The 14,935-nt window shown below is 40.2% G+C and overlaps 2 protein-coding genes across 3 annotated transcripts in view; both read left to right on the forward strand.

The window, feature by feature from the left end:
- The window catches only part of LOC114297811 (large ribosomal subunit protein uL1c), a 45,390-nt gene extending 38,486 nt beyond the window's left edge, over window positions 1–6,904 (forward strand). The window contains 4 exon segments of the mRNA XM_082915780.1: window positions 4,346–4,473; window positions 5,392–5,475; window positions 6,338–6,463; window positions 6,570–6,904. Coding sequence (XP_082771906.1) covers window positions 4,346–4,473; window positions 5,392–5,475; window positions 6,338–6,463; window positions 6,570–6,710 — 479 coding nt within the window. The 3' untranslated portion in view covers window positions 6,711–6,904.
- Window positions 6,905–7,629: 725 nt separating this feature from the next.
- LOC114286820 (large ribosomal subunit protein uL1c-like) overlaps window positions 7,630–14,935 on the forward strand; it is a 29,454-nt gene continuing 22,148 nt past the window's right edge. For both annotated transcript variants that reach the window (XR_014361743.1, XM_082915776.1), the window contains exon 1: window positions 7,630–7,684. The gene's annotated coding sequence lies outside the window, so the exon portion shown is untranslated. The remainder of the gene's footprint in view (window positions 7,685–14,935) is intronic.

A 14,935-nucleotide genomic window follows, 5' to 3' on the forward strand; every position in this document is an offset into this window, starting at 1 on the left:
AGTGATGGATTTTATGTATTATTTTGAGGGCGTTACATGACTCAATACAATTGTAAGGACACACCCCATCACATATAAAGTGAACCTATTTGATAATTTCTTGGATGAGACACTTGTTGCCTTTCTACTCTTCAGTTGGCAATAGTGCCTCTTGACCACCACTGCCACAATCAACCTTCAAAACTTTTACACAACTTGAAATATTTCATCTCATAAGAATATCCATTCATCACTTAGCACAATTACATTCTTTCTTGAATTACTTCACACAAATCACCTTAACCTCAACTGCTTCTACACTCACAAATTATAGTACAACCACACCAACCACACTACTTGAAAACTCTAAGTCATAATATTTGTTACCCAACCAAAACAATTAAAACATGAGTTTAATTTTTTTTTCCCCCTTACCAAATTTCACCACTTTTAAAGACAATCAAAACATGAGTTTAAATTTTTTTTTGTTTGTCACTATTTTTTTTTTTTTTTTTTTTTTGGGAGGGGGGGGGGAATTATTTATCAGTTGGACATAAAAAAGAAATCACACAAATATGAAACTTTTTACTTGTACCCCACCGCAAAATCACTTGTATCCTCTATATTTTTGTAATTTTTTTCTTTACTCCACTGTTAAGTAATTTCCTTTTTTTTTCCCTCACATTTTTTATTGCTTTAATCATCCAACAAACTAACAAGAACTCTTTTTTTCTATTTTTTCTTTTAGCAAAAATTTCAAGGGTAAACTACCAATAGGTCCTAATAGTTGGACTTAATTCCCATCAAGTCCTGCTGAAAATAAGTCTTGATAAAATTGTTCCTAAAAATAATTTTTTGTGACAATTTTTTATATGTCACTAAAAATTGACAATTAGTGACTTTTTTTGTCATTATTTTTATAAATTCTGGGTAAAATTTACCATTAGTGACTTTTTTTATGACAATTTTTTTTCCATAGGATCTATTAGACAATAAGTCAACTTATTAGGACCTATACGTAAGTACCCCAAATTTCAATCCAAACAAACTGAAAGAGAAAAATTTTCTCTAAAAATTAATGAGGTGGGTGATTCATTATTCTTTTTTGGTTTTTTCTATTAAAATTAAGATTAGTGTTTTAATCTTAAATATTTATTTTGATTGAACTTCAAAAACACATTATTTTTCATTATCAGAAATATAAGAATGTTATGGGTTGATGAAAAAAAAATTACTTCTAATTTTTTTCACTAAGCTACTTTAAAGTGAAGACTTACGAATGTTTTCTATTTTTCATAGGGCCAGGCTTCTCTCTATTCCTAGATCGAACTGGAACGTGTAGTTAGGCTTGTGGGGGCCCATTATGGTTCATGTTTCAATGATCCGAACCATTAATATGTGGAGCTCGTCGAGTACTTTATTCTTATAAAAGATCACGTTGATCGGATATCAATAGCTATTTGATTGGTTTAGATTTCTGTCAATGGTAAATATAATTTTCAAAATAAATTGTTGACAAAAATCTAATCCGATCAAATAACTATCGATATCCGATCAACGTAATTTTTTATAGGGATAAAGTACTCGATGAGCTCTACACATTGAACGATTTTGATTTTCAAAACAAGGCTCATGGTGGACCCACGAGCTCAACAGCACCGTTGGAGCCCAACAGCGATATGGTCTAACCTTTTTTAATATACACAGCTTGTTACCAAACCGTTTTACTTTTACCCAACTGTTGTGATTTTTGGTAAAAAATTTCATTCGTTGTGCTACCCACCGAACGAGAAGTTATTTGGCAGGTCCGTTCTACCATGTCGTTGTATGCATATATTATAACAAGAGAACTCTTAATCACTTTGTCTAAAACATAAGAGAAAAAGTAAAAAACATTAATTACATGACTCGATACAATTGCAAGGACACACCACGTCACATATAGAGTGAAGCTATTTGATAATTTCTCGAACAAGACACTTGTTGCCTTTCTGCTCTTCAATTGGCAATAGTGCCTCTTGGCTACCATTGCCTCAGTCATTCTTCAAAACTTACGTACAAATAATGACTTGAAATATTTCATCAATAATGACTTGAGATATTTTATCTCATAAGAACTTCCATTTATCACTTAGCACAATTACATTCTTTCCTGAATTACTTCACACAAATCAAAATTCACAAATCACCTTAGCCCCAACTGCTTCACCTCGAACAATAAGAGACACCTACACTCTTGAAATATAGTACAATCACACCAACCACACTACTTGAAAACTTTAAGTCACAATATTTGTTACCCAGCCGAAACAATCTTTACATTAGCCTTACATATCTACTCTATCCTACACAATTGTCAACCACATTACACTCTAGGATTTAACTAACAATTCACGTAACATCTCCATATCCACTGAAATGATCTTATTCTAAAATTTAATTTACCCAAAAGCTATCACAATACTATTTTAAGTTCACATAGAACTCGTTATGATTAGGTACACTTCCTAACTATAATAAGGTACTCCTAATGAAAAAATTAACTCAAAGCCACTCTCATTCCTTAAAACCAATGCCATGCCACTAACTCCCAATTTGCAGCACGACTTCACACCACACTAATATTATAATGATCCACAAGATTAAACTTAAATTCGACAACTCCCGTAATACAGCGAAAGCGCCGTAGGGATCGGTGGCGTCGATGGTGGGTCTGTTTGCAGCACGGGGGCAAAGCTAGGAGGGCACAACCGACACGTAGATTCTCCTTAGCCATTTTTCTAAAAAGCTTTGTTCAAAAACCTCAGTTTCCTAAGTCCCAATCCTTCATCCTTTATGCTGTGTTTGGTTGGGGGATTTGGGGAGGGATTTGGAAAGGGAAAGGGAAAAGGTGTGTGAAACTATGTGAAATGTAGGTATATTTTTTTCACATTTCACCTACCTTTTCCATTTCCCTCTCCAAATCCCTCCTCAAATCCCTCAACCAAACACAACATTAAAGGAAGAAATGCTAAATCGTAATAAGTTAGTAATACTTGAATTCATTCTCAATACAAATTGAGTAGTGATGTAGGACGAAGAAAAATGAAGGACAGAAGAATAAACCTACGATTAGGGATGTGCAATTTACCCGCCAATCCACCAACCCACCCCAACCCAACCCAACCCGCTACCCGCAGTTTGAGAAAGGTTATTCTCTTGAAAGTATCAGTATTGACATGTTGGAAAGGGATAGAGCTCATCTATTGCAGTACCTATGCAGCTATGCTACTTAAAAACATTATTTATTAAACCTCCATTGGATACTAACCCTTAAGGGAGTTGTGTCTCTAGACTCTCTTCTCACTACTTCAATTACTAGGTCACAGTTTTGTTATGGCATTACAAATCTAGTTATCAAGGAGAAAAGGACCATGACAAATATACATACTATGGGTATTAAGCTCCTAAAGGGTTTCTGTGAATGGTGTAATTATCTTGATTATGTTAGATTTACACTGGGTTCATTGAAAAAGTGTTGTAGGTGTAAAAAGGATGTGGAAAAAATGTTCATCATTTAATCTTACATTGGCATGTTGGTGGCAGTGATGATGTCAAGAATCTGCTATAGAGTTGATTGGGTGCTGGCAGAGGGGTTGCCGAAGGCGGAATATGAGGTTGTGGTAGTTAGCTCCTTCATGTCTCATGGGGTGCTTGTGGAGTGAGAGACAATAGAATTTTGAGGGAGATGAGGCATTGTTTCATGAGAGTAATTTGGACAGTTATATTAGCTTTTGGTCCAAAGAGTTCTTTCCCTTTGTTGGATTCTTGTCTTGAATTTTTGGGCAAATGTGTCTATTTGTAAATTATATTGGTTTTATATCTTTTGGATTCTTGTAGATTTATTTTTTGGTACTTTTATATACCTCATTTGCACATGGGATGTCCTCCACTTTTTTGTTTCTATTTTGTTAATCTTTGCTTTTTTAAAAAGTAGTCTTAACTATTCTTTTTATGTGTTGATAAAACAGAAATTATGAACCAGTTTGATTTTAAGCTGATCATTCTGTTACTTTTTAAGTGGTAATCATATTCCTTTTCTATTTGTAATTGAGCCCCTTTTATCTGTTACAAATATTTTGCACTTGTGTCCTTGCTATGCTCCAACATTGATTAAATGTTTACCATTGTGTTATGCCATGTTTCCCACACGTGTCAAAATGCAGCCACACAGCCTGTAGCTTCTCTAAGGGTGCTACATACAAGCAGATTATCATAGCCTCGTGAATTTGAGAATGAGATAATGTTACACTCATTTTTTATTTTTCATTCCTTCTTAAAGTCTGCTGTATTACTTGGCTCAATATCCATAGCTGAATATCTTCAGGTGAGAAGTTCGATGAAGCTAAAAATGCAGGAGCTGATCTGGTTGGTGGAGAGGAGTTGATAGGCCAGATAAAAGGAGGATTCATGGAATTTGATAAATTAATTGCTACTCCAGATATGATGCCCAAGGTCTGTTTTGTTTGATCAATATTGACTGCGTCTGGTTTATTTTTTTTATGTGGATGCCAATAGAATCTCTGTTCTCCTGTTTAGACAAAGTGTTTAGGATAAATTCTGAGCAGAAAATTCAAATTTAAGTTTGGAGATTTCTCATTAGATGAAAAATCATCATCAACTTGGTTATAACATGTCCAGCAAAAGTATTCATATAGATTGCGAGATTTGTGCATTACCTATTATCAAAGTTTTGTATTTATTCTATTTTCTTCCTTTTTTTCCTCTCTTTCTGCAGTTGTGCTTTCAGATACCAAATTTAGGATACGATTTGAGATCATTGTCATGAAAAGGTTTAGGCAATCTTAAAATAGTAATGCTGGGGATACCAAAATTTCTACCAAATGTCTCACATGAGTATGGGTCCCCCCCATGAGTGTGGGGTCCACATGCATGTGAGTAAAACATTTGATAGAAATTTTGGGGCCTCTAGCAATTTTCATCTTAAAAATTTATGCAAAATCACTATTTGTTAGCTGATTTTTCGTTTCAAAGGACAAAAATGTAATTGAGGTGTGTCATAAACCTTTTCATATTAAAATTCAATCCAAACAGAAACTATGTGGATGTGTTGAAGGTTCTTATGCCTCAATGAAAAGGACTTAAACAGTCAACAGGTGCCAACTTAAAGGAAATTGAAATTAAAGGTAGAGCGAGAGAGAAAGTTGTAATTACTGAAGGAAAGAATTGCAAAGAAGTTGTATCAAAAGAGGAATATTGGATTTGGCTTAACTTAGAATAGTAGGATTTATTCTTAATTAATTTGGTTCTTTCCTCTAGGTAAAAATACATATGCATAAATTAATGTGTTTGTATTGTCTGGAGATCATATTTCGTATGCCTGACTTTATTTACATTTTCCTGTCCCATCAGTTTGCCCAACTAGGAAAGATTTTGGGTCCTCGTGGACTCATGCCAAATCCAAAAGCTGGTACTGTTACAACTAATTTACCTCAGGTACGATCTTTTTGTTTCATATATACAAATTTGGTATGTATGCATGTATGTCTACATTTACGTTCTAGTGGATATGTTTCCTGATGCCAGAATTCTGAGGTGAGATATTTTGTGTTAGATTTTCATTCATTAATGGTATAGCTTCTGTAAGTTGTGTTTCACCTACAATTACAAATGAGACTGAGGAAAAGCGATTTGTGAGAGAAGAAAAAAAAAATGTAGAAATGACCAAAAATTATTATGATCTTTGTATCATTGAAATTATTTTAGCCACTGCCAAGCTTCTCTACAAAGGTGGGTTTTTTGTGAGTAGTTAGTTACCCATTGGAGTTTTCGTAGTTGACAGCCTTAGGAGGAGAGCAAACATGACTACAAATTGGACTTGTCAGTGGACCACCTTGCCCTTTTTTAGGGCTGCAGTAGAAGTTCAGTTCTTGCTATTGGCATTACTTGGCATGGCATAGGTGTGTAATTTGAAGGAAGGGTATTCCTTCTAGAAGGCAAGAGAAGACTCTCAGTTCTTGCTATACCTTGTTTGGAGGTCTTGTTTGGTTGGCTGAGTAAAAGGAAGAACCGTTTAACACTATCAGTTTTATTTTTTGTTCTGGTCTGTGTGTTTTCTTCTTGTTGTTGATACTGGAGACACTTTGCCTTCGTGTAAATGATTGTACACATATTTTACACAGTGAATGCAAGATTTATGTCCCTTAGGGGCCAACTAATACGATTTACTTATCATTATAAAAAAAATAAAAATAAAGGTCATCATCACGCTGCGCTATCAACAATATATGAGTTCTCTGATGGCCTACACCCTTAAAATTTGCTGAAATGAAATGAATTCAGGTTGCGTTTGTCTCAGGCCATAGAGGAATTCAAGAAGGGCAAAGTTGAATACAGAGCAGATAAAACTGGGATCGTTCACTTACCCTTTGGAAAGTCAGATTTTTCTGAGGAAGATCTTCTTGTGAACTTGCTTGCTGCAGCAGTATGCTCTCTCTCTCTCTCTCTCTCTCATGTTTTGCGCTGTCTGAATTATATGTACTCAATTTCTGAACTGCATTTCCTTTTTATTTCTTTAATTAACATGACAGAAATCAGTAGAAACAAACAAGCCATCTGGTGCAAAAGGAGTATACTGGAAAAGTGCACATATATGCTCATCAATGGGGCCTTCCATTCGGTTAAATATAAGGGAAATGCTTGATTTCAAGCCTGCGACTTCGAATGTTTAAGGAAATCTAAATACACATGTAAATTATATCTTCTAAACTATTCAGGTAGCTTCTTGGTTTCCTCCACAGTGACTTGTGAATGTTTGAAAAGGGTAGGACACAGGCTGAGTTGAATATGATAGGGAGGTATTCAGATTCATGTTTGCATTTACAAAGAGCATTGCATTGGCTTCTTTATGCCAGTTGTATCAAAATCTTGTATTGGTATCATGATTTTTTTTTTGTGCACACAATAGGATGTTAGTAGGTTAGTAATAAGTTAGATTACAACAAAAGAGCTATGGTCGCTCGATCAACTTGGACCTTCAAACTCTAACCTTCTCACTATCCCAATGGACAGTTACATGGACTACTGAGCCAACTGTCTTATTCATGTTGGTATCATGATCAATTTTAGTAGATTTTGGCAACCCAATCATTGAAATTTTCACCTCAAGTTTAAGCTGCCTTTAAAAATTACAAACAGGAAAACATGTTTTAAAACTATGTAGCTATATTATCTATAGTATTGTATAATGCATACACTTGAGTTGGTGTAGTTTTGTCACGTTTTATGATGTTTTTCAAAATATCCCACAACATGATGACTTCCATGAGATCTAGACTGCTTCAATTTTCTCAGATGTAAATTGCTTTAGATAATTGTCATAGTTATTTTAAATTTTACATGTGTGTTTACATGTAGTGTTAGGTACAAATGTGATGCATTTGTAATTTTATATTTAAATTTGTGGATGATTTGATGATAAATGAGTGGTTTGATAAATGAGAACACTGTTTAGTGACAGTTTGATAGATGAGAAAAATCATTTAGCAAGTTATTAGAAGGGTAATTCTAGTTGCCTAACAATTTTATTTCATTACACAATTATTCTAAGGGTAAAATTCATTTTATTCACCCAATGCCCCAGTTGCTGTGGCCACTTTGGCTGCTGAAGCAGAGGTAGCAGAAGAAACTGAACAACTCCAAGAGGGTGTTGTAACGCCCTCAAAATAATAACAATAAACCCATCAGATAAGACATGCATTTACATATAAACTAACCACATTCTTTCATTCATTAGAGTTCCATTACTTAAGTATTACATGTTAACCTCATAACAAAATGCCCTACGGGCTTACAGCTTTCCAAGTTAACACTTGGTTACAACAAAGAGTTCTAACTCGTTTACACATTAAGCCCTTGGCTTGAAATTACATGTACTACATCAAAAGTAAAACGACAAAAAAAAACTATGCCCGCCACTAGCCTCCCAGCTATGTCCTTGGAGGTGGCATGCTTCCTGTACCTGAAAATGATATTCCCATATAGGGTGAGCCACAGCCCAGTAGAAATACACTAAACCAACCATGGACAATGACTAAAACATTAGCAATTGATAGTTGGTCAACACTGATACAATCACATAAATTACATATTCATGTCAACGACTTACAAGTCCCAATTACTTTTCATTTTCCCTTTTTCAACAGATAAGCATGCTAGCTCTATCATCATTTCCACAGATATGTATAAAAACTATATCTCACATTCAGATAAGCATAAAAGCTATATCCACAATCTCAACAGATATGTATATCAACAATATCCACAGATAAGCATACAAGCTGTATCCACACTTCACAACAGATATGTATATCAACAATATCCACAGATAAGCATACAAGCTGTATCCACACTTCACTTCACAAAGATAAGCATATGAGCTCTATCTTCACTTCTCTAGACAAGCATATGAGCTCTGTCTACGGAGTACATCCCCTATCTCCTCCAAATACCTATCCGGTTTAGAGGTCCATCCCCTATCTTCCCCTAAACCGCGGAGTACATCCCCTATCTCCTCCTCTACACATAACGTATATAAACACATTGGTTCTATATACAATCACACAATACAAACAATTAATGTATTCTAGCAACTGTCAAGTTCCATAACACATTCCATTGATTAGTTTCAGTTTGCCTAATCAACATACATTGTCTACAACAATCACGACTATCCTCCACCGATAGCCCAAAGCAGTTATTTCTAAAACAGAAAACAAATGCACAAATGGATATTCAATCAACATTTCATTTCCTCATTTCTCATCAATTAATTATCCCAATTAATTAAACAATGTAATTAGGCCATTTTCCATAATTACCATTTCAACCCTTAAGTCCCATTTTCATCAATGATTCAACAATCATTCCATTTTTCTATGCCAAACATGCATCTAGGTTTATTATGAATAAAACCCCAACTTTTGTAAAATTACACAAAAGCCCCAAACTTTCACAAAATTACCAAACCAAGCCCAACATCTCAAAATACCAAAATTTAAAGACAAAACCCATAGAGAGGAGTAGGTTATCCCTACCTCAAACCCGGAGTCCCAAAGGAGAAGACGACAAAACCCAACGTGCTCCAAAACCCGTGATTTTCAGATTAAAATGAAGCCCTCGACGATCAACAACTTTTTTGTAAAGGCCAAAGGTGAGTAAATCACTCCTACTAGATCAAAACCTAGAGAGAAGGTAGAGTCTAGAGTGAGAGGCTCAACAATGGTGATTTTGGAAAAGTAAGAGAGAGAAGAGAAAGTGAAAAAGTGATTTGGAAAGTCACAACTTCGGGACTTAAACCCAGTCTTCCGCTCGAGCGTAAAACACCCCGCTCGAGCGTACACTCACAGACTTCCGCTCGAGCGGCCAACCTCCCGCTCGAGCGCAGAATGCACTCGCCCAGCACTTTTGCAGAACCAGACCTCCGCTCGAGCTCCCAACCCTACGCTCGAGCTCACAACACTGCACAACAAAATACTGGATGGACGTATTCCCCGCTCGAGCGCCAACACCTCCGCTCGAGCGGACAGGCCAAAAAATCTGGGCAACTAGTTTTGGTTTCTAAACTCAACCAACCTGAAACCAACCCGCCCAACACATCCTATAACTCAAATACAAAGTAAGAAAGGATGTAAACAAGATAATAAACAACTACCAACATCCACGGACACATGTCCGGATCACTATACAACAAGGGTAAACCCGGGATCGCTATAACCTCCCCCCCTTAAAGAATTTCGTCCCCGAAATTAAGCACAAGTTTTCAAAACAAGTTTTTCTCCCTTTTTAATCAATGTTACACTTGAACATTCAACAATTCGACCCATTACCGGTCATCTCATCCCTTTAACAAGAGACATATCACAATATGTAAACAACATATGTACTTTCAACATGCATCAACATTATGCACTATCTTTTCAATTTCAACAATATATTCAACAGATATAATGTTACATTCAACTTCCATATGAGGCAAGTTCCAAAACGTACTTCCAATAATCAAAACATTCTCAATGTTTCACAACTTAAGACATATATAAAAGCTCTTAAGTTCAGCAAAAGTAAGATTTAAATACAAGATCACACATCAACAAACAAGTCCGGATATTTCTCACGGACTTCCAACTCACGTTCCCAAGTGGCTTCCTCCACTCCGTGATGTTTCCACAAGACTTTCACCAAAGGAATGGTCTTGCCACGCAGGACCTGATCCCGCCTATCCAAGACCCGTACCGGTCTCTCCTCATACGAGGCATCCTCATCTACCTCTAAATCGGTCCAATCCAGCACATGTGATGGATCTGGCTCATACTTCCGAAGCATACTCACATGAAACACGTCATGCACTCCGGACAACTGCGGCGGTAAGGCTAACCGATAAGCAACCTCACCTATCCACTCAAGGATCTCAAAAGGACCAATAAACCGAGGGGATAACTTCCCACTCTTCCCAAACCTCATTAGGCCTCGTCTAGGTGATATCTTCAGAAAGACATGATCACCTACCTCAAACGCCAACGGTCTCCTCCTACGATCGGCATAACTCTTTTGTCGACTCTGGGCTGTAACAAGCCTCCTACGGATAAGCTCAACTTTCTCCGTCGTCTCCCTAACTAACTCCGGACCCAACAAAGGTGCATCACCCACCTCGGCCCAACAAACTGGAGACCTACACGGTCGGCCATACAAGGCCTCAAACGGTGCCATACCGATGCTAGACTGAAAACTATTGTTGTAGGCAAACTCTACCAATGGCAAGTGCCTCTCCCACGTCCCACTGAAGTCCAGGACACAACCCCGAAGCATATCCTCGAGGATCTGAATAGTACGCTCGGACTGCCCGTCAGTCTGAGGATGATAAGCCGTACTAAAGGTCAACTTAGTGCCCAAGGCACTCTGCAAACTCTGCCACAATCTAGCAGTAAAACGAGGATCTCTATCTGAGACGATCGTCACTGGGACCCCGTGCAATCTCACTATGTCCCGAATATACAAGTCGGCAAGATGATCTACCGAATCTCTCACGCGCATAGGAATAAAGTGCGCCGACTTAGTCAACCGGTCTACAACCACCCAAATAGCATCACTACCCCGTTGAGTCCTCGGAAGACCTACAACGAAGTCCATAGTGACATGCTCCCACTTTCACTCGGCAATAGGCAAGGGTTGCAACAAACCCGCTGGCCTCTGATGCTCGGCCTTCACCTGCTGGCAAGTAAGGCACTTCGATACGAAAACAGCCACATCTCTTTTCATACCCCGCCACCAAAACTGGCGACCCAAATCCTGATACATCTTAGTACCCCCCGGATGCACCGCAAGGCGCGAATGATGAAACTCTCGGAGTACTTCCTCTCGGCAAGACTCCGGTACAAACAAACGGTCTCGGTATCTCACACTCAGGTCGGGATACACCGTCAAACCCTTCTCAACCTTCCCACTGGAGATCTTCTCTCGGAGGGATTCTACCTCAAGGTCACCTCTCTGTGCCTCTAACACTCTAGTCACGAGTGTAGGCTGCACCACGACAGAAAACAAGGCCGCAGCCTCAACAGATTCGCCCAGTAGCAAATCAAACTCGCCAAGTGCTCCCAACATCACCCATTCCCGGATGGCTATACTAGCAACATCACTAATGGTCTTCCTACTAAGGGCATCGGCCACAACATTGGCCTTTCCCGGATGATAATGCAACTCAAAATCATAATCCTCGATGAACTCCATCCACCTCCTCTGCCTCAGATTCAAGTCTCTCTGTGTAAACAGATACTTCAAACTCTTATGATCCGAGAATACCTCGAACCTCTCACCATAAAGGTAGTGCCTCCAGATTTTCAAGGCAAAGATCACAGCTGCTAACTCTAGGTCGTGTGTGGGGTAATTCTTCTCGTGTATTTTCAACTGACGTGAGCCATAAGCTACCACTTTCCCCTCTTGCATCAACACACAACCCAAACCCTCTCGTGAGGCATCACAATAAACCGCATAACCCAACCCTCTCTCCGGAATAATCAACACCGGAGCGGTGGTCAATCTAACTTTCAGCTCTTGGAACGACTTTTCACAAGTCTCACTCCACACAAACTTGACTCCCTTCCGAGTCAGTCTAGTCAACGGTGACGCTAACCTGGAGAAATCTTTCACAAACCGACGGTAATACCCAGCTAATCCCAGAAAACTGCGGATCTCAAACACATTCTTAGGCTGTGCCCAATCTTGCACTGCCTCAACCTTGGATGTATCAACAGACACCCCTTCCCCGGATACCACGTGGCCTAAGAATTTGACTTCCCTCAGCCAGAACTCACACTTCCCAAACTTGGCATACAGCCTATGGGCTCTAAGTAACTCAAGCACCACTCTCAAGTGTGCCTCGTGCTCCTCCTCTGAAGACGAATAGATAAGAATATCGTCCACGAAGACAACCACAAATCGGTCTAAGAACTCCCGGAAAATCCGGTTCATCAAGTCCATAAAAACTGCCGGTGCATTGGTAAGCCCAAATGGCATCACCAGAAACTCATAATGGCCATACCGCGTACGGAATGCCGTCTTCGGAATATCTTCCTCCCTGACCCTCAACTGATGGTAACCCGATCTCAAGTCTATCTTAGAGAAACAACGGGAACCCTTCAACTGGTCAAACAAATCATCTATACGGGGCATAGGATACTTATTCTTAACCGTAGCCCGATTCAACTTCCGGTAGTCTATACACAATCTCAAGGCACCATCTTTCTTTTTAACAAAGAGTGCCGGTGCTCCCCACGGTGAAACACTAGGGCGAACAAAGCCCTTATCTAGCAATTCCTGGAGCTGAACTTTCAACTCAACCAACTCTGCTGGAGCAAAACGGTAAGGTGCCATAGAAATCGGCGCCGTACCAGGCACTAAATCAATAGAGAACTCTATCTCTCGGTGAGGTGGCAAACTAACAAGATCTTCGGGAAAGACATCCGAATACTCACAAACCACCCTCGGCAACACAATCAGTGTCTCATCACACTTACTACTCTCAAAGCTAGCAAGTAAACCACTAAGCTCACTTCGCCCTCGCGAATCAAACCCCGGTGGCAAAACACTACCAACCCGGTCTCCCAAGAAATGGAACCACTCCCCGCTCAAGGTACATAATGTAACCCTCTGGCGGTAGCAATCAATAACAGCCCGGTATGACGATAACCAGTCCATACCCAAAATAACATCAAAACCCCTCATGGGCATGACAACAAACGGAAAAGGAAGCCTATAGTCGGCGACCTCTATATCACATCCTCTAACACCCTGTTTCAGAATCAACTCACCACCCAAAGGCGATACCACACAAATAGGAGATGCTAACTGTGCTAACTCCAATTCCAAAACAGATGCAAATGCAGCAGATACAAAAGAATGAGATGCACCCGTGTCTATCAACACATTAGCAACTGAGTTGCAAAACAGAAAAGTACCTCTCACTACTGATGGAGCCGGTACTAAATCCTGCGCGGTAACAGCATACACGCGCCCCGTAGGCCCCTGGTCTACCTGCTCACCTCTCGGAGCAAAAGACTGCTGCACAGACTGGGATGACGAAGCTCCCGGATTGGCCCTCGAGGCCTGCACAGACTGAGCTGGCTGAAAACCTTGCGTCTGCCTAGAACCAGACGCTCCCGAAGTGACACACAACTGTGGGCAAAACCTCTTCATGTGCCCAGGTTGTCCACACTGAAAACAAGTCAAGAGCTGCCCCCTGCCCAAACTCTGACTCTGCGGTCTAGCTGAAGAAGAAGCAGCTTTCTGACCCCCACCCTTCTGCGGGCAAACAGAAACCTTGTGACCCAACTGGCCACACTTGTAACAAGTGAATTCTCCCTGACTGCCTCTCCCCGAGCCTACACTAGGCACTGGAAAGGTCGATCTAGAGACTGCACCCTGAGACTGCTGAGGGTTAGAACCCCTCTGCCTCCTGCCATCACTCTGACTATCCTGGCTCCTCTTGGAGCCTCTCTGACCCTCATCCTCCTCCTGCATCATAAGCTCCATATGAGCTGCAGCATCTACCAGGTGTCTATACTCTCGAATATAAGACCCACCAATTCTCAACTTGAGGCCCCGCCTCAACTTTCGCTCAAACTCATAGCAACGGCGTTCCTCAGACGCCACCAGTTCAGGTGCAAACCTAGACAGACTGGTAAAAGTAGCCTCAAACTCGGCCACTGACAAGCCCTGCTGATTAAGCCGGCTAAACTGATCCCTCAGCTTCTCCCTTGCTACTGCAGACAAAAACCTCTCCTGAAAAGCATTCACAAACGCCTCCCAAGTACCACCAACACGAGCTTTCTCGTATTTCCACCATTGACCCGCATCTCCCTTCAGTTGGAAGGATGCCAAGGTCACTTTCAGTGCTCCGTCCTCGATGCCAAGCATCTCAAACGTCTTCGTTGTCTGTTCGAGCCATTCATCTGCCTTAAGCGGCTCTTTAGGATCCCCGATAAACTCGTCCGGATTACACCGAAAGAACTCCCTCTTCAAGAAGGAAGGCCCTGTCTCAGCTGCCTGATTCCCAGCTCTAAGAATACCTAAAGCTCCTGCTATCTCTCTGGCCAAGGCACCCATAGCCTGCTGACCTACTGGCTCGGCCACATTGGCCTGCCCAACTCCCTCCTGCACTGCCGGAATCTCACCCTGTAACGGTACTTCCTGCCTCGCAGGTCTACCACGCCTAGCACCTCTTCCTCGTCCTGACATCCTAATAAAGGCAACACAGAACGTTAGCACATTCATAGGTGTGCCGAAACTAAACACTCACGTCCTAATGCATGGACAAGTGTAATTCACTCCACATCAGCACATAAACACATAAGCACTTACGAACTTCATTTCCGGATAATGATAGTCCCAAGACGTTACTAGA

This window comes from Camellia sinensis, chromosome 2, assembly GCF_055761805.1.
Source record: "Camellia sinensis isolate YWXY chromosome 2, ASM5576180v1, whole genome shotgun sequence".
In the NCBI taxonomy this organism is placed as follows: Eukaryota; Viridiplantae; Streptophyta; class Magnoliopsida; order Ericales; family Theaceae; genus Camellia; species Camellia sinensis.